This window comes from Podarcis pityusensis (assembly GCF_964106645.2).
Source record: "Podarcis pityusensis genome assembly, chromosome: 7".
NCBI lineage: Eukaryota > Metazoa > Chordata > Lepidosauria > Squamata > Lacertidae > Podarcis > Podarcis pityusensis.
Window position 1 is genome coordinate 17737508 of NC_138031.1, and position 20610 is coordinate 17758117.

Consider the following 20610-nt stretch of genomic DNA (forward strand, 5'->3'; position numbering starts at 1 on the left):
TAATAAAACAAGGGAGTTAATTTTGCACAATTCTCATGAGTTCTAACAGCCATTTGTTAAAAAATAGAACTATTTTTGGTTTCCAAAGCTCACTATTTCCATTGCTGATGTGAACACCTTTTTTATAGCTGCTCCGATAAGACTTCAAACACATTTAATTAAACTAGCAAATAACAACAAAAGCCCATAACAGGTGCCAGGGGCAGAACAGGTAACTTAAGAACCTAAGAAGAGACTCATCTAGTCCTACACTGCTCTCACACTGGCCAACCAGATGCCTGAGAGCAGCAGCATTTTCACCATTTGTGATTCCCAGGAAATGGTATTTAGAATCATACTGTCTCAGACAGTGAAGGTAGAATATGGTGCACATGTTCTCTGTGACAGTGGAGGTAGAGCACACCCATAGCAATTAATTTAGTACCAGTCTAAAACTGTACATAGAGCATGGAGATAGGAGTGTCTGTATCGCTGGGAGTGAGTGGGAAATGAGTTGCAGGGGACATTGGAATGCTAGGTTTATAAATCAGGGGTCAGCAAACTTTTTCAGCAGGGGGCCAGTCCACTGTCCCTCAGACCTTGTGGGGGGCCCGGACTATATTTTGAAGGGGGGGAAATGAATGAATTCCTATGCCCCACAAATAACTCAGAATCATAGAATCAAAGAATCATAGAGTTGGAAGAGACCACAAGGGCCATCGAGTCCAACCCCCTGCCAAGCAGGAAACACCATCAGAGCACTCCTGACATATGGTTGTCAAGCCTCTGCTTAAAGACGTCCAAAGAAGGAGACTCCACCACACTCCTTGGCAGCAAATTCCACTGTTGAACAGCTCTTACTGTCAGGAAGTTCTTCCTAATGTTTAGGTGGAATCTTCTTTCTTGTAGTTTGGATCCACTGCTCCGTGTCTGCTTCTCTGGAGCAGCAGAAAACAACCTTTCTCCCTCCTCTATGTGACATCCTTTCATATATTTGAACATGGCTATCATATCACCCCTTAACCTCCTCTTCTCCAGGCTAAACATGCCCAGCTCCCTTAGCCGTTCCTCATAAGGCATCGTTTCCAGGCCTTTGACCATTTTGGTTGCCCTCCTCTGGACACGTTCCAGTTTGTCAGTGTCCTTCTTGAACTGTGGTGCCCAGAACTGGACACAATACTCCAGGTGAGGTCTGACCAGAGCAGAATACAGTGGCACTATTACTTCCCTTGATCTAGATGCTATACTCCTATTGATGCAGCCCAGGATTGCATTGGCTTTTTTAGCTGCCGCGTCACACTGTTGGCTCATGTCAAGTTTGTGGTCAACCAAGACTCCTAGATCCTTTTCACATGTACTGCTCTCAAGCCAGGTGTCACCCATCTTGTATTTGTGCCTCTCATTTTTTTTGCCCAAGTGCAATACTTTACATTTCTCCCTGTTAAAATGCATCTTGTTTGTTTTGGCCCAGTTCTCTAATCTGTCAAGGTCGTTTTGAAGTGTGATCCTGTCCTCTGGGGTGTTAGCCACCCCTCCCAGTGGTGTCATCTGCAAATTTGATCAGGATGCCCTTGAGTCCATCATCCAAGTCGTTGATAAAGATGTTGAATAAGACCAGGCCCAAGACAGAACCCTGTGGCACCCCACTAGTCACTCTTCTCCAGGATGAAGAGGAACCATTGATGAGCACCCTTTGGGTTCGATCAGTCAGCCAGTTACAAATCCAGAGTGGTAGCATAGTCAAGACCGCATTTTACCAGCTTCTTTACAAGAATATCATGGGGCACCTTGTCAAATGCCTTGCTGAAATCGAGGTAGGCTACATCCACTGCGTTCCCTTCATCTACCAGGCTTGTAATTCTGTCAAAAAACGAGATCAGGTTAGCCTGACATGACTTATTTTTCAGAAATCCATGCTGACTATTGGTGATCACAGCATTCTTTTCTAGGTGCTCACAGACTGTTTGCTTAATGATCTGCTCCAGAATCTTCCCTGGTATTGATGTCAGACTGACTGGGCGGTAATTATTTGGGTCCTCTCTTTTCCCCTTTTTTGAAAATAGGAACAACATTTGCCCTCCTCCAGTCTGCCGGGACTTTGCCTGTTCTCCAGGAATTCTCAAAGATGACTGCCAGTGGTTCTGAGATCACATCTGCCAGTTCTTTTAATACTCTTGGATGCAGTTCATCTGGCCCTGGAGACTGGAATACATCTAAACTAGCCAAGTATTCTTGTACTATCTCCTTAGTTATTCTGGGCTGTGTTTCCTTTGCTGAATCATTTGCTCCAAATTCTTCATGTCGGGCATTGTTTTCTTTATCGGAGAAGACTGAGGCAAAGAAGGCATTGAGGAGTTCAGCCCTTTCTGTGTCCCCTGTTTGCATTTCACCATCTTCTCCTCTGAGTGACCCCACTGTTTCTTTGTTCTTCCTTTTGCTACGAACATACCCATAAAAGCCTTTTTTGTTGCTTTTAACCTCTCTAGCAAGCCTGAGTTCATTCTGTGCTTTAGCTTTTCTGACTTTGTGTCTACACGTGCTGGCTATTTGTTTGAATTCCTCTTTGGTGGTTTCCCCCATTTTCCATTTTTTGTACACATCCTTTTTTAATCTTAACTCAGTTAAAAGTTCTTTAGATAGCCACCCTGGCTTCTTTAGGCACCTTCCATGTTTCCGTCTCATTGGTATTGCCTGAAGTTGTGCTTTTACTATCTCCCTCTTAACAAACTCCCAGCCATCATGAACTCCCTTTCCTTTTAGTATTACTGTCCATGGGATCTCACCCAGCACTTCCCTAAGTTTTATGAAGTCGGCTTTCTTAAAGTCAAGAAATTGAGTCCTAGTATGCTTGGCTGCTCCTTTCCGCTGTATAGTAAACTTCAGAAGAGCATGATCACTCGCGCCTAATGATCCTTCCACTTCTACCCCACTAACCAGGTCATCAACATTGGTTAGGACCAGATCTAAAATGGCTGTTCCTCTTGTTGCTTCTCCCACTTTCTGGACAATGAAGTTGTCTGCAAGGCCAGTGAGGAATCTGTTTGACCTTATGCTCTTGGCTGAGTTTGACAGAGATGGACTGAAATAATAGAATCTCTAGAGGGGTAGCTATGCTAGCATGTGGCTACAACAGTTTTGTGGCACCTTAAAGACTAAAAAAAAACCTGTCATAAACCTGGGTAGCTTATATAGTACCCTCCATATGTTTTTGAGAGAGCCAGTGTGGTGTAGTAGTTAAGAGCGGTAGTCTCGTAATCTGGGGCACCGGGTTTGCGTCCCCGCTCCTCCACATGCAGCTGCTGGATGACCTTGGGCCAGTCACACTTCTTTGAAGTCTCTCAGCCCCACTCACCTCACAGAGTGTTTGTTGTGGGGGAGGAAGGGAAAGGAGAATGTTAGCAGCTTTGAGACTTCTCAAAGCTGAAAGGGAGTGAAAGGCGGGATATCAAATCCAAACTCCTCTTCTTCTTCTACTTCTTTGGTTCCACTTCCCATGATTCCTGACCATTGGCCATACATATTGAGGCTGACAGGGATTGTAGACTAGCAATATTTGGAGGGGGCGATGTTGACTACCTCTGGTCTAAGCTTTTGTACTTTAGTCCATTAAAGCTTTTTTCCAAAATAAATGTAGGCTAGTTTTTAAGATGCCACAAGACTAACACAGTGAGTAGCAGAGACTATCCTGTAATTTGGTTCTCCTCAATTTGCAGCAGTTTTAAATTAAGTGTCGATTTTTTTTTATTCCATGATACGTTCTAAATACAGATTGCTTCTTTTCAAAGCTTGTATTACCTGTTGTATTTTTTCCTGTTTATCAATATAAATTTAATTCACACTTTATTATTGTTGTTGTTGTTGTTAGTATTATTTTCAAGACTTTAGCCTTGGCCCTCACATTGCTGGATCCTATCCCAGAATTGGAACCCTGGTCATTCGTGCTTCCAGATCACTCGGATTGTAATTCACACATGTAACTATACACTTGAAGGCCACTCACTACAGCTGTTTGCAGTGTATGGGGAAACATCTGGAAAGCAACATGTGACATTGAGGGCAGGGCCCCCTTTCTCGCTCTTGGATTTTGTCAGTATGGGACCAATAGTGCCTGCATAGGATTAGGGAAGGAGATAGAAAGGAGACATAGAGTGAAGAACAGACCTAGAAAAGAATAATGAGAGATATAATGAAGATAAATAATGAAGAGTAGATACGATTTGGCATGTTGGGTTTAAAGGTGGAACCTAGTGCTGGAATGGTTAAAAGCTACTGGAACAGGAAATATTTGTTTCTATGCATTTTTGGCGTCTTTGGGGAAATAAATGGATGTAGGTTATGCAATATTAATTTTGCTTTCATTTTTCTCTCTTATCAGGAGAGTCCATAACTGTTACAAATGCCGTCAGTGCAGCTTTACAGCTGTTGATACTCAAACCCTACTGGAGCACTTCAACACTGTGCACTGCCAAGAGGTGGACATCACCACAGCCAATGGGGAAGATAGCCATGGGGTGGCTGCTGCTCTCAAGGAAGAGCCCAAAATTGACCTAAAGGTCTATAACCTGATCAGTGCAGACCCCAAACTGGGAGAGCCTGTCTCTGAAAGTATAGTGAAGAGGGAAAAGCTGGACGAGAAGGAAGTACTGAAGGAGAAATGTTGGCCTGATGGGTCCAGTGACGATCACCGTGGTGCACCTTGGAGAGGAGTGGACATTTTGAGGGGGAGCCCTTCCTTTACCCAAACAAGCTTGGGCCTTCTGACCACAGTGTCTGTGGGCCAAGAGCAGCCAAAGCCCTTAAGGGATAGTCCAAACGTAGAAGCTGCCCATCTTGCACGGCCTGTTTATGGCTTGCCTGTCGAGACCAAGGGGTTCCTGCAAGGGGTGCCCCAAGGAAGCGGAGAGAAAGTTGGACCACTCCCTCAGCCATATCCTGGATCTGGTGATAACAAGGCGAAGGATGAATCTCAGTCCCTCCTACGGGTAGGAAATTCTATTTTTATTTTTGTCTGTGCATGTTTATGGTTCATTTATTCCGAGCTGATTCTCAGCAATCAAGCACACATTACTGATGTTGGCACTTGAAGCAATTCAGACTTACATGAGTAGATTGTAAAGGAATCGTTTTAAGAGCATTTGTACAAAGCTATACATGCTAGTTGCAGTAGTAAGTGATCTTTGTTTGCCTTTGCCATTAAATTTGGTTGTACTGCGATAATCATTCCTGCTGATTTTGCAAGATGATGTTACATTTGGAAAAGAAAAGCACAGAACCCCAGAAGGCTGCACATCTGTTGCATAAAGCATCTAATCACCTTCTAAATTTTAAGGTGGTTTGACAGTACACAGTTAAGCAAACCATCACTGGATCAAATAGCTGAAAATGTGAAACCTGAATCAAATAATAATGAAAAGTAGGTCTGGGATTTTATTTTATTTTATTAAAAGTACAACACATGGTGTAATTAAATATAACATTTGGCGCTTGTTTGGTTGTGTTGGAAACTAGGAATTGAGGAGGTGAAACTTTTGTACTCTGTACTGCATAAACATCTTTGTTGAGTCCTCAGAAACAAACCCATACCTATTACAGGCCTACCCTTAAAAATATATATATCAGAAGCTGTGGGCTCCTATAAATTTAATGTGTTTTATAACATATTAGCTTCCTGCCAGTGTTATATTGGAAGAAGGGCAGTGGCTTGGGGTGCCAGGGAACCTTATGCTTTCATAAGGTTTCAGTCCAATCCCTTCCATCTCCATGTGAAGCTGGGGAGACCCCCTTCTGAAACCCTGGAGAGTCATCGCCAGTCGATGTAGACAACACTGAACTATATAGATTAATAGCCCAAGTCTGAATAAGGCAACTTCCTATGTTTCTAAGAACTCATAAACAGTCACATATCCAGGCTTAATATTACCCATTTTGGGATCTAATGAAGTCCGTATTTCATGGTATGCTCACTATTGAGTTCAGCAATGACCCATAAGCTGAAAGGTCCTGGGCCTTTTTTTAAAAAGTTCCATGTACCACAGTTTTTTAACAGGTTGACTTTAGATGATGCAGATATTCTTCCCTGCATTGCCACCATCAACATTTTTTTGCTGTAGCATTGCCAGGAAGTAGGTGTTACAGATCTGGCTCAAAACGATCCTACCTTGGAGATACCAAGAACTGATTGCATAATGAATGAGTCCAGTAAACATTATTCAGTGTGATTTGGCACTGAAAGGGTAGTTCGGTTTGCTCCAATGAAGTATGGAGTGGGTCTAATCTTTGCTTACCTGTTGGGCTTGCTCTATGTGTATGGGATGCTCACATCACAAAGTCCAACCTCAACATATTTCATTTTGGTTTATTTGGGAAACATACCGAGGGAGAGTTTTGTTCAGAGAAAAAGAAGCATTTGAGAAAGCTAACTGAGAATAGCTGACCTATTTTCTCTCGAAAGAAAAACAAAACAAAAATAAGAGTTCTATTGTTAGAGCAGCTAGTCTTCCAATCTAAAATCAAAATAGTCAGAATAAACTGAGCTATGCCAATTACGCAGTATGTTTTATTAATTCTTACCACTCACCAGGGCCGGCCCACTCATGAGGCAAGGTGAGGCAACCTCAGGGGGCATGATCTACAGGGGCAGAGATACCAGTGTATTCTCCCCTTGTTCATGATGTACGTCTTCTTCACTAACCCCTTCTTCCCTGCAGGGGAGGGGGTGCTATTCTGTGGTTCACCTCAGGTATTGGGACAGCCCTGCTACTCACTAATATTACAATATTGTGGAGAGGGTTGTAGCATTCTTGCATATTTTGATATGGATTGGAGTGGTAGAAAATATTATATTTTGCCAGTGAGCAAGGAGGAAAGGGGATTTTTTTGCCTTAGGTGTCAAAATAACTTGACCAGCCATAGATACCTTGACTTGTAGGAGGTTGCCAATGGCAGCTCTGCGTCAGGCTGCAAAAAGTATTGTGCTGGCCTTGGGAAGAAGCAGGAGGTCTTTAAATAAAATATCTTCAGCTAGCAAACCGCTTCAGTTTTACAAGATTAGATTTCAAATAAATTCAGTACAAGTATGAATGAAAGGAACGAGAACATTGCATGTTGAGGAGCAAAACTTTTTCCTTGCAGAAAAGCTTGCTGTTTGCTATTCTGGGGTGTGGGCAAACTTTTGGGGAGTTTCAAATAAACAAATCTATCTTTCTGCATTTTGTTTGCTTGTTTGTTTAAAGTATCTAAATGAAGTTGGTAACCATGTAATTAGTGGTGTGGGGGATAAGAGACATAGCTTTTTGTTTTACCTTTAGATATCAAAGATTTCTAAAGATGGGCAAACACATGAACATTTCAGCAGGTGCTATAAATGTACCAAAGAAAGTAAAAAAGCAGATCAGTGTCAAAATAGGAACCAGATCCTTTATTTTATTGCCTTCTCTGCAGAGTAGTGCATCTCCCAGCTATGGAGTCGTCTAGCATTTAAGTGAGCATTTGTGTGCATTTATGTGCAGATACACCAGTGTGTAATTGACTTGTGGCATTTTCACTGCTACAGCTGAGGCTAATGTTTTGGAGGGATGGACACATTGGAACGGCATTCATCTTTAGTTAGGAAATTCAGCAGACAGGGACTTTAGGAAGGCTTATTCTTCTTCCTTTCCAGCCATAGGAAAACCCCGCAGCTAGATGCAGGTAGGTAGATAAATATACACAATTTATTCATGTCACTGTTCACCAGCATACACAGGGACATGAATTCTGCTATTACTTTGGGTAAATGAATTCTTCATGCAGCAGGCTTGTGCGTGTGTTTTTGTGTGTCGATCAACCTCTACAGCCAATTTTTTAAATGCTGGTTTGTACAAAGTTGTGTCCAACCATAAGGTTCAGAAACATGTTTCTGCTTCATATCTTAGACTACAAAAATGAGGCAGGGGGATTACAGGCAATTTTTTGGTATGGCATAACACCTGGTGGGGGGTGGGGATGGCATTAGTTACCTTAATTGACTTTAACATGCAAATATGTTCTTATTTCAACTGAAACCATGGTTTCAAATCCTGCTTTGTGATCAATCCTTAACTAAGGCGCTGGTATTGAAAAATAATAACTTACCATGTCAAAGGAGAGCAATCTATGGTTAGGCATGATCAGTGCTTTTTTCTTTAAAAATGTTTAGGGGTACTCTCATTTTGACCTCAGAAAATCAACATTTTATAGTTCAGATTGGGAAAAATAAATACAGTAAATGGACAAAAGTACAAAGATTCACAAAATGTTTAGGGGTATGTGTACCCCTGCGTCCTTCCATTAAAAAAGCACTGGGCATTATGCCAGTGTAGAGATTTTTCAAGATTTTCAACTGTGTAGAAAGTGAACATATACCAGAAAGTTGTTATAGAATATTGGGTAGAATTACTTCATTTTAGTTAGTATTTTTCCCACTGTTTCCCTAGAACGTTTTTACATTTTAGAAAACCAAGCACAAAAATATCTTCCAGCGCACTACAATGTCGATATTTCTATCCCTTTCTTCTTTAGCCTGGCTGCAATTTATCTTTTAAAGGTTTGTTGATACAGGATGAGTCTATTGATATGCAAAAATGTTCTTTTGAGTGGTAGAGGAAGCTTTGGCTGCTGTTTTAGTAGCGACTGAGTGAAGCAACCTTGTTTACTGCTTTGAGAACTCTTTTTTCTGGGCAAGCATGCTAAATTGATTTCAAATAAAGCAAGTTGCCTGGTTAATTATATTTAGTATTTTATATAATGTTTTTTCTCAGTGCTCAAAGCATTTTAACATATAGGGGCATATCCAACTGAGTTGTATTCAGAGTAGACCAGTTGAAATCAGTGGACTCGTTGATTTCAGTGGGTCTACTCTGAGTTTGGCTAACATTGTGTACCACATAAATCATCCCAGTTATACAAAGAAGCTGTAAGGTAGGTTGGCTTTATTATTCCCATATTGCATATGTAGGAAGAAGGGTTGAGGCTGAGAAATGGTTGCCTGCATCAGGTAATGATTGTATTGGGGACCCCTTAGCTCATTTTATTTAACCAGTATATTATGCAAACACATACCTTGCAAGTCCTTGGTAATCTCTGGGTTCTGGGGTAGCTGTTTTCCTGCACAGTAGTGACATAGGTAGCTGTAGGTTGCCTGAGGGGGAGGCAGTGGGCAGACGCAAGCCCCATGCTGTCATTTCAGGCAGTGCGAAACCTTCAGACGCCTCTGCTGCACACAGAAGTACTGGAGGAAACTATGGAATTGCAAACTTGTCTCCTTGCCATTCAGCAGGATACATCATGGCGGGCGGGGAGTATTTGAAGAAAAGGATGTCCTCAGCCATATCAAAAATGTCACTTATTTTGATGTATTTTTGAGTGTGGCATGAAATAATGACCTGTAGTAAATCACTGGCACAAGAAAAAGGAAATCTATAGAGTTCTAACTTACCGTATTCAATCTGATTTTTTTTTGGGGGGGGGGGGAGACCAAGTTGCAGTTTAAGGATAATTTATTATTCGCTATCTTCTTACCCTGTGCAATACCTTTCTTCAGTCTTGCTTCACATCCTCCCTGGATGTTTTTGCCAGGATGGAATGTGTCCTTGAACTCTTGCTTCCCTGGATTGAGGATAGAAATATGTGTAGAAACTAGGCTAATGTACAAAGTTAAAATTTATATTCATTTCTATGTCCACTTTTGACTCGGGTCCCTCCCTCATACCTTTCTGTTGCCCAGAAAGGGTATATGTGTCCTTTAGACTAAAAAAAGGTTCCCTGCCTCTGGCTTGTATAAAGGAATATGGCTACAGCAAACAGAAAATACATCTCCTTTAACGTCCCATTGATTGTAAATGGGGAAATTTTAAGAAAGCAGTTCACATTTTGAAATCAGTAGGAAAGAGACTTCAATCCTATGCAGACTTAGCTAGGAGTACTCCCAATGAACACTTCAAAAGTTATTTCTGACTTTCCATTAGAAACCAATAGAATTAAGAAGTATTTTAACGAATGCCCTAATTTTGTGCATATTATTTCTGCGCTAGCTTTTGGTTTCTCTGAAAGATCTCGCACAATGTAACCCAGGCCTCAGTATCCTCAAAATCATAGCTTGTTGAAAGGAGGAACATCTGAAATAGTTTCCCTTTAGCTGCATTTCATTTTCCCCTCATTTCCTTTGACTCTGTTAGGGATCTTTCAGGAAGTATTTATAGTCAAGGCTATTCCTTGCCATACGGGTTCTCTAATTAACTGAAGGAAACTCAGCGGGTGCTGTGTCTTACTAATGCACATAGCTATGTTGGGTCAAAGCACTGCCGAACTCCTTTGGCTTTGTTAGAAGCACCTGTTTCCACAATTCAGTGTTTGGGGATGTGGAGAACTTAACTTCTAAGTATAAACTGCATCCTGGGGGGCGGGGGACAACCAGCCTAAAATAATCGCCGAACCAGGAAAGTGTTAAAGAAACTGATTGGAAACATTTGGTGTCAAATGCTAGATGGATGACCCCCCCAATTTAAAATGAAAAGGGGGCAACTGTGGTGTTGAATTGCCCAAACTTGAAAATCCTGTTCTGTTTTAAACTAGTTTAGGCAGAACTTCAGAACTACTGGGTTGAATTTGCGTGCAAGTGGAGATACTCTTTGTGACGGAGTAATCAAAGTTCAGCAGAAAGCAACGTTTAAAATGTTAAGCCAGCCCATCTTAAGTGGATGTATCTGCATTGTGTGGATCAAGCTCATGCATTATCGGGTAGGGAGGTAACCTCGCCCTCTGGATATTTACTCAGCCACAGCTAGGTATGTTTCAGGAAGAAATGCCTAGAAATGTATTGGGTGGTAAAATCATTATTTGGGTGTGGTGATATAATAATATAGTGCCTGGATGTTACATCAAAAACCTTAAGGAAAAAGTGAATCAGTTTGCAGAACAAAGAATGTGAGCGGTACTGTATACCAAAGTTGCTAAGGGGTTGGGAACAAATAAGATTCTGCTGAGAACATCAGTTTGAATGCTTATTCAAAATTAGCTAGATAAATTGAGTTGTTGCAGAGCCAGTCAGAAAAGTCTTTAACCATGCCCTATTTGATAAGAAATAGGGACGCGGGTGGCACTGTGGGTTAAACCACAGAGCCTAGGACTTGCCGATCAGAAGGTCGGCAGTTCAAATCCCCGTGACGGGGTGAGCTCCCGTTGCTCGGTCCCTGCTCCTGCCAACCTAGCAGTTTGATGTGGGCAGTGTATCAGGTTTGTAACTGTGCCTCATATGCATTATGCTTCAATATCACAACATTTTGTTACCTTTCCTGAACCTGCTTCTATTGAAATAAATGTAAGAAACCAATACTGGTTTAGAAAATCATTACCCTTGTGTATTCCATTTCTGTTCTTTAGGCACTTTACACTTCAAAAGCAATGTGTTAGTTATGTCTTACTTTCACTCACCTTGTCTTGCATGTTGCCAGGAGAAGAGAAACAATCAACTCATTAACTTTTATTTAATCTAGCCTTCCCTAACCTGGCACCTTCCAGACATTTCAAACTAAAATTCCCACAATCCCTCACATTTGACCATGCTAGCTAGAACTGATGGGAGTTTTAGTCCAAAACATATGGAGGGCACCAGGTTGGGGAATGGTGGTTTAGCCTATACATTCCAGCCACTTTGTCCACATTCTGCTGTGGCCAAAATACCACCCTGAATATGTCAAGTTTGATTGCATTATATTGATATTTCTTCATATAAAATCTTAAAACATGCTTTCTGGTGAGAGGGAACTTTTAGTTTAGAAGACACAAACTTTTTGGAAATAGATTTTGATTAATGTGTTGTTTTCAAAAGTCCACAAATTTCTCTTGTGTGAGAAAATGCCATTTTTATTAAAATAAAAATGGAGCAGTCATATGTTCAGATGAGAAGTTTGGTTACTTCAAACTAATTTTAGTTAGGTGGGGTGCAAATCTCTGCTGTTGCTGTTCCTGCAAATAGCATCTGATCACAGCTGTTTTGGAGCAAAAAAAATAATCCAACAAACACCCAACAAACCCTATCATGACTCATTTGTGCTATATTTGCAGGGAGTGAGGAAACTATCACACAGAAAAGGAAATAAAAAATTACACTACATCTTTATATGCATGTGTGTTTGTGTGTGCATGTGTGTAGAGTTTATCATTTGTTTAAGAGCCTTGTGAGGGTTCAATGGACCATGTGGTGCTTCCCCAACTTCTCACCCTATAAATTCTTATAAGAAAATCGAATCTGACAAAGTGGTCTTTGGCTCATGCAAGCTTATGCCATAATAAACACCTTAGTATTTAAGGTGCCACTGGACATTTACAGTGGAACCTCGGTTTTCGAGCTTCTCGGAAGCTTAACGATTCGGAACCCAAACACCGAAAACCCAGAAGTAATTGCTTCCGTTTTTGAACACGCCTCAGAGGTCGAATGGCTTCCGAGACGTGTTTCTCCATTTTTTCAGTGGATTTTGCCGACCACCCATTGATCCTCGGTTTTCAAACATTTCGGAAGTCGAACGGTCTTCCGGAAACAATTACGTTCGAAAACGGAGGTTCCACTGTACTTGTTTGTTTGTTTGTTTTACAGAAATCTAGTCTTTGTTCAGTTGAACGACCTCCGCATTTTTTTTCCGAAGCAGCCTTGAAGTTACGTTGAATCTTTGAGCTTGCTCTAAAGTTGCAGCAAATCACATGCGAAACCCCTTCAGACTTAATCATAATAATAACAACAATAAAAAGGCATATTTGCTGCAGCTTGGGCACTTCAAAGCTATCACCTCTCCCGTCTGTACATGACTAAAAGGCTTTAAGGCAGATAGTACAAGGGGGAAAACAATGAAATCAAAGACAGTCTTAATATACAACTATTATAGGCTGCATAAGACATTTGAAGAATATCTCAAAATATTTATAGGTTCTTCTGATGCATGCACATTGCCAGCTGCCTTTCATGTTTGCGGTGTAAGACTCTTAAAATACATCTTGGGGGGTGGGGGGGGGGAGAGGAGAAAGTTGTATTTCCTGTATGCTGTTTATGTGTGTTTACCGTGTGGTGTATCCATCTAGAGCAGGGTTTCCCAAACTTGGATCTCCAGCTGTTTTGGGACTACAACTCCCATAATCCTGAGCTAGCAGGACCAGTGGTCAGGGATGATGAGAATAGTAGTCCAAAAACAGCTGGAGACCAAAGTTTGGGAAACCCTTGAACTATAGAGCAGGGGTCAGCAGAGGGCCGGCCCACTGTACCTCACCTTGTGGGGGGCTGGACTATATTTTGAAGGGGGAAAAAATGAATGAATTCCTATGCCCCACAAATAACCCAGCGATGCATTTTTAACAAAAGCACACATTCTACTCATGTAAAAACACACTGATTCCTGGACCGTCCACAGGCTGGATTTAGAAGGCGATTGGGCCAGATCTGGCCCCCAAGCCTTACCGTATTTTTCTCTCTATAAGACACACCAGACCACAAGACGCACCTAGTTTTTGGAGGAGGAAAACAAGAAAAGAAATATTCTGAATCTCAGAAGCCAGAACAGCAAGAGGGATCGCTGCGCAGTGAAAGCAGCAATCCCTCTTGCTGTTCTGGCTTCTGGGATAGCTGCGCAGCCTGTATTCTCCCCATAAGACACACACACATTTCCCCTTACTTTTTAGGAGGGAAAAGGTGAGTCTTATAGAGCGAAAAATACGGTAGTTTGCCTACTCGTGGTCTAGAGAGCTAGCATGGAACAGTGGTTAGAGTGTCAAGCTTATTTATTGGCAGACCAGGTTCAAATCGCTACTCAGCCATGGAGCTCACTGGGTGACCTTGGGCCAGTCATTGTCTCACAGCCTAACCTACCTTGCAGGGTTACTGTGAGGACAAAATTGGAAACAGTTACCTCAGAATTCCGCCATGCCAGTATTTGGGTATATCCTGGTAGCCGCTGACTCATGGTGAGATAGTGAACCTCCGACAACTCATCTCACTGTAATGTGTTATTTGACGCAGCGCTTCTAATGTACTCAGTTCAAGTACTTAGATTTAAGCCAATTTAATCTATTTGGAATTCAATTGCACTAAAACGTCTGAAACTAAGAATTTCAATTTCATAGGGATGTAGATTGAGCCGTAAAGTCTTTCATGTCACATGGTCCACTGGCATACAAATTAGCATAGATCCCTCCAACCCTTCATTAAAAAGGTTTTTACTTAACAAGCACACACACAGACAACATTGTACACGTCACACTTTACATCTGGAGCTTAATGTCAGCTAAAATGTTGCAGGCTTCTGATTCTTCTAAGTGACTGGGCACTTGCTTGGGGTGTGTGTGTGTGTGTGCATGTGTGCACATTTGTTTATTAGCTGCAAAGAACCAAAATGGAAAGGAAGGGGGGAGTATTCTTAATTAAAATTCTAAACTCCATTCCTCCCCTTTTTTTCATCAGGCACTGATCAGAGATATTAGTCAAATGTTTTATAGACTCGATCGTAATGGTTTTAAAAGCAAAAGAGCATGTGTTGAGCCTACTGATTTTTTCCATAATGGAAAACTATATTAGGCTTTGCAGAAGTTTTAAATTTGGGCTTATTTTGAAATCCTTTGATGCCTTCAAGGACTGAAAACTTCACCACCCCTTAATCAGTTTGGCTTTGCCTCTCAAAAGCTGCCTCAGATGGTGTAGAATTGGGGAGGGGGGTCTCAAAAATGGCTGTGCATGACAACTTTCAGGTTAGGTGTTTATGCACAGTACACATTTGTTTTTGTGACGGGTGTAGATTTGGAAACACAGCAGTTGCTATGCCCGGTTGTTGTTTTACATAAACATTCCTTTCAGCCTCAGAGATAAGGCAGGATACAAAGGGAGAGCCACATCGAGTATGCTTCATGCACATCTATGTTGCGTCAATGCTTCCTGGAGTGAACACACCCATCTAACATGCGTCTTTAAACACCTGTGTGCGTGCATTAGACTGGGAAGTTTAAACCCCAAAGCTTAAGGTCTGAGGCTGGGTCCTGCATGGTGAGCTACCATGGACCGTGTTTTTTCAGACCAGGCTTCTTCAGCCTTGGCCCTCCAAATATTTTTGGCCTACAACTCCCATGATCCCTAGCTAGCAGGACCAGTGGTCAGGGATGCTGGGAATTGTAGTCTCAAAAATATCTGGAGGGCCGAGGTTGAGGAGGCCTGTTTCAGACTTTGGATTCCTCTTCAAGCAGAGGGACAAGAATAGTTTCACTCTTTGGGGAGAATGTTCCACAACTGAGGCACTGCCACCCGCCAAACCTCAGATGGCAGTGACACCTGCAGAACATATTCCACAAGAGACCTGAATGTACAAGTAGGTAGATAGGGAGACAGGTGGTCCTAAAAGTACCCTGATCCTAAAGGCTTTCCAGGTCAAAAACAGCACTTTTAATTGGGCCCCAAAATGGATTGTGAGCCAGTGCAGTTGGCAATAACACAAGTGCAATGTGAAGATAGCATCCAGTTCCAAGTGTTGCAGAATATATCTGTTAGATTACTAACTTCAGTTTCCAAATAGTCTTCAAATACATTCACACTTATAGCACATTAAAGTAATGTAAATGGAGGTTACCAGAGCCCAGGATAACAGAGGCCAGTCTATTTCTGCCCAGGTAAGTTTTCAGCTGGTATAATTGTGGACATTATGTATATGATGAACAATTCTATCCATGTGATAGAATGAAATATAAATAAAAGGCATAAGCTAGAGATAGCAACTCCGCATTACTGAGAATCTCCTTTATTGGAATACATTGTACTTTAAAGTGCTTAACCTTTGAACAAATGGGAAAGAGCATTGAAGGACATTGAATCCGGACTCTTGACCACAAAAAATATTTTTCAGCTTTCCTCTGGCATCCAAGATATCATATTTGATTGCCCAAACATAGATTCTCATGAATAAGGAATCTAATATTGGGGTTTTTTTTTTGAAAAATTACACTTTTAATGAAGCTTTATTAAAGAGGATAAACAAATTAAACCAACACTCCATTCCAGCAATGGTAATTGTAAAAACATAGGTTTATGGATAAACTGACTTTCTTTTCTTCTGTTTGTTTAAATGAAAGTGGGGATTCTGTTAACCAGAATGCATTGCAGGGGGTTGGATGAACCTCCTTTCCAATGCTACAATTCTACTATTCAAGAAGCTGAATTAAATGCCCAGTACAGTGGTACCTCGGGTTACAGACACTTCAGGTTACAGACTCCGCTAACCCAGAAATAGTACCTTGGGTTAAGAACTTTGCTTCAGGATGAGAACAGAAATCGTGCAGTGGCGGCGCAGCAGCAGCAGCAGCAGGAGGCCCCGTTAGCTAAAGTGGTGCTTCACGTTAAGAACAGTTTCAGGTTAAGAACAGACCTTCGGAACTAATTAAGTTCTTAACCCAAGGTACCACTGTATAATAATCTGCCCTTTTTCTTCTCTTGCAAAGTATTAAAGCACGCGCACACGTTCCCAATTATGCTTTTAAATGTATCCTTATCTACAAAAACGTTGTTGTTGCTAAATGAAATAAATGTTACCCTTGCTCTGTTTTGCTGTTTGGACAGGTTTTTAAAATGTTTCTTCCCTGACACGCTGTTAAGCAAAGATTAGAGTGAATGCTTGCAATTGCTCTTTGCAAGCGAAGAGATCTAAACTTAAATGTTTCATGAAGAATGTGATGTGCTTCAGCTAGCATTAGAGCTGCGAGCGCTAATAGCTGTTCATGAATAGCCGTGCTCATTTTTGCAACCTGAAGGGCTATAATTTATTAGATTGAAAACAAAGTGTGATCAATATAGCCTTTAATGCAATCAATAACGAGAACTGCCAAAAGGCATTTTACCATATTTCAGACTGAAAAAAGTTTTCTGTCATTTTTTTTAAATAAAAAAAAGCAGCATTCCACTTTCAGTTTATCAGCAGATGGCAAGAAATGTTTCAACGGAGCCCATCTGCCTATCCATTCTTGATAGCGTACAAACTGAAAATTAGATTTCTTGGCCAGGTTGCAAGGGAAAATAAGGATACAACCCAGTCCCATTTGTACTAGTTCTGGCAATCATGTCCATTCAGGGGTTTTCTTCTCCTTCAAAGCAACAGGCTGTTTTGTAGGCTCCAGAATTGCTACATCACTCAGTGGCCTTTTCTGAGGTGTGTGTGTGTCAGCAGCCTTTGTGTTGTCACTTGTTTCTTGTACGAGGCCCATCATTGAATTCGTGGGACAAGAAAACCCAATACCCATACAGTGGTACCTCGGGTTAAGTACTTAATTCGATCCGGAGGTCCGTACTTAACCTGAAACTGTTCTTAACCAGAAGCACCACTTTAGCTAATGGGGCCTCCTGCTGCTGCTGTGCCGCTGGAGCCCGATTTCTGTTCTCATCCTGAAGCAAAGTTCTTCACCTGAAGCACTATTTCTGGGTTAGCGGAGTCTGTAACCTGAAGCGTGTGTAACCTGAGGTACCACTGTACTTGGATTTGTTGAGTGATTAGGCAGAGCATCTTTGTGAATGCTGCACATACAGAGTTTCTGTTAATGTGTGTTAAAAAATGCGTGCTGCATCGTTCGGAGTGTTTGGCACAGCTTCCGGCTACTTTATATATAAAGTTACAGAAATATCAGGAACTGTATAACTAACTAAACTCAGTTATTAAAGCACAAAGAAGTCCTTTGAACTCAGTGTGCATTAATTCTGAGTATGTATGTTTAGATCACACTATAACACAGCATATAAAACCAATAATAGTAATGATCCCTGGTGACCAGTCTAACAGTAATAGCAACATGACATGCATTCCTACAGTGCCGACTGTTAGGAGCTCGTGTGTTGGAAATCACAGCCATTTTTATGGGCAGCCATGCCTTTTAAAGGGCTTTCCTGGACCTTCTGGTACAGCTCTGTCAGCGTGGAGGACATGAACAAGCAAGTGGTGGGCAGACGGGAGCATAGAGTAGGAACAGCCTGCTTCCTTGATCACCAGGGGCAGCTGGTTAACTGGGAGCTGAACATTTCTGGTCCTTTTCAAATACCCTCACTAATATACTAAACCAGTGATGGCCAAACTTGGCCCTCTAGCTGTTTTGGGACTACAATTCCCATCCTTCCTGACTACTGGTCCTGTTAGCTAGGGATGATGGGAGTTGTAGTCCCAAAACAGCTGGAGGGCCAAGTTTGGCCATCATTGTACTAAACAGTATCCCCATGAAGTTTTGGGAGAAACGATACATCTAAGAACCCACCTGGCAACATTCCCCAGGAGACAGCATAGTGGGCTTCATAGGTATACGATCTTACTTCTAAATATTCATAGCACCATGGAATTGTAGAGTTGGAAGGAACCCCAAGGGTCATCTAATCCCACCCCCTGCAGTGCAGGAATCTCAACTAAAACATCCATGACAGATGGCCATCTAACCTCTGCACAAAAACTTCCAGTGAATGGCATCTGTTTGGTAACTGTGGAATTAGGATCCTGGACTTGGTGGGTTAATGGCCTGATCTGCCAGCAAGACTTTTCTTATATCGTGTTTAAGGTTTCATGAGCAAAACCCAGTCGAGCCAACCCACTTCCTCAGAGGCAACCCCAGAAGCACAAGGGTAAGAATCAGGCCCCTGCAACTAATCCTTCTGAAAGAAGAAAGGACTGAGGAATACAGCTCTAGATACAGGTTTTAGGGACCATAGAAGCAGTAGGGTGTCTGTCTTCAAGCCCTAGATGTTACCACAACATGTATGACTGTTGTAGAATACTAAGTTGTGGAAGTGGGACCCCCCCCCCCGGCTCCCAGTGTATGGATGTTGTGGGCACACAGAGGAGCCTGAAGCCAGAAACTCCTACTGCTGAAATCCTAATCAGGAATTAGAAGGAAAGGTGGGAGGTAGAGAAAGAGATGAGCAGTGTGAGAGGGATATGTCTGTAGTCTGAAAAGCGTGTTATTCATAATGACTCAAACCAAATGTTCAATAAACACTGATTTCTTCATTATTTTTTATTTTAATCCAGTCTTTTAACACTGGGACATCTGTGGCTTACTGAGCTGTGATGACACTTTTGACACAAACAAATGGATTTACAACTAGTCATGTTAGGTCAGGATGGTGTGAATAGCCTATGGAAATAAGGTTGGAACTGGAAAAACAACATGCTTGTAATGCTGGTCTAGCGAAATGACAGTGTCACTTCTCAGTGTTTTAACGTTTGTCAACTGCATGTTACTCTCTTTGTCCCTCAGGATGGCAGAATTTCCTGCATCCATTCATTTCCAAAATAGAGATGATCTTTTCTTGATATCTCTCCCCCCCAACCCCTCCACACACATACACAGCCTTCACTAGGCCTTATTAACAGATTGTATGTGTGAACACTTCAGGGTCTTGAATATTATTTCATTTTTCAGGCTCATGCATTCTGTGCCTTCTTAGAAATAACAGAAAGGGGTGGGAGAGATTACTGTCACTAAGTTGACTGCAAATTCCACAGCCAATGACAAGATGAAAAAGAAGCATTGAATGAGTGTAGAACACCCGTTTTTTAAAAAATAGTGATGGTTTCTTGAAATGTGTTTGACATGCCCTCAGCTGAAGACAAGTGGATGTAGCAATTTTATTCCGCCTTTGTAAACTCCCACAAAAATGAGTTTGGAGTCTGATGCCTTTGAGGATTGTTATTAATTACAATTGCACAATGCTGTTCAGTTTTTATATAGGTTCGAATTCTGTGGAAATCAATAGCATTAAGCTGCCACACTGTATCTCAGCATTGCTGCTTTGATCTTTTTTCACATCATTCCCCATGAGGTGGATATGTAAAGCTGGGAGACCTGATGGTTGAGCAGGATCATGAACCTAGACCTCTCAAGTCTTATCTCCAGAAATTCAAAGAAGAAGGATGATAACTGCAGCTGCAACCATCTGTTTGGACTTGAATAGGCTTTGAAAATGATGTGGGTAGCATTCAACTAAGCTTCACATAGTGCGGACCGATTGAAATTAATTAACATAGCCAAGTTATGTCCTTTAATTTCAATTGATCTACTCCCCCATGATTTCCAGCTTATATTGTGAGATGCTCTAGTTAATTTTGCCAAACATTTCACTTGGCTCTTGGAATTGAATGCTGACTCAGGTGATTGACTCAGGGCTTTTACAGGCCCTCTGTCTGGTCTCCCTGTAGTTTTGGTGGAGTTTCTGGCAGTGAGACCAGGGATAACCGACATATTATCTGTGATATGGCAATATCCTCATTCGATCCCCATAAATTGTGAGATTACAGTTCGGTATATTCATTGCTTTTTTTTTTACCCAAGCCACTCAAACATGAAAACTCACTTGGGTGACTTGGGGTCAATCACCATCTGCCAGCCTAACCTACCTCACAAGGTTGTTGTAAAGAAGGCAAAAGCTAGAAAAAGAACCGTATGTACTGCCTTGGGCTCATTGGAGTAAAGGTGAGAGATAAATGTGAAAAAAGTAAAAGAAAGTGACCCTGTGACCACCTGAAGGTAAGGAGAATTTGACTCCAGTATTTTAGAGCGTAGAGTGGTCCTCTAGGTGGTTTTGTACTCCAACTCTCATCAGTGCCAGCCACATTGAACAAC

General features: G+C 41.6%; 1 protein-coding gene across 6 annotated transcripts in view; it reads left to right on the forward strand.

Annotated features, from left to right (window-relative positions):
• The window catches only part of TRPS1 (transcriptional repressor GATA binding 1), a 238760-nt gene that overhangs the window by 91775 nt on the left and 126375 nt on the right, over window positions 1-20610 (forward strand). For all 6 annotated transcript variants that reach the window (XM_081012489.1, XM_081012491.1, XM_081012492.1 and 3 more), the window contains one exon: window positions 4355-4961. In XM_081012489.1, the coding sequence (XP_080868615.1) occupies window positions 4355-4961 (607 nt within the window). The remainder of the gene's footprint in view (window positions 1-4354; window positions 4962-20610) is intronic.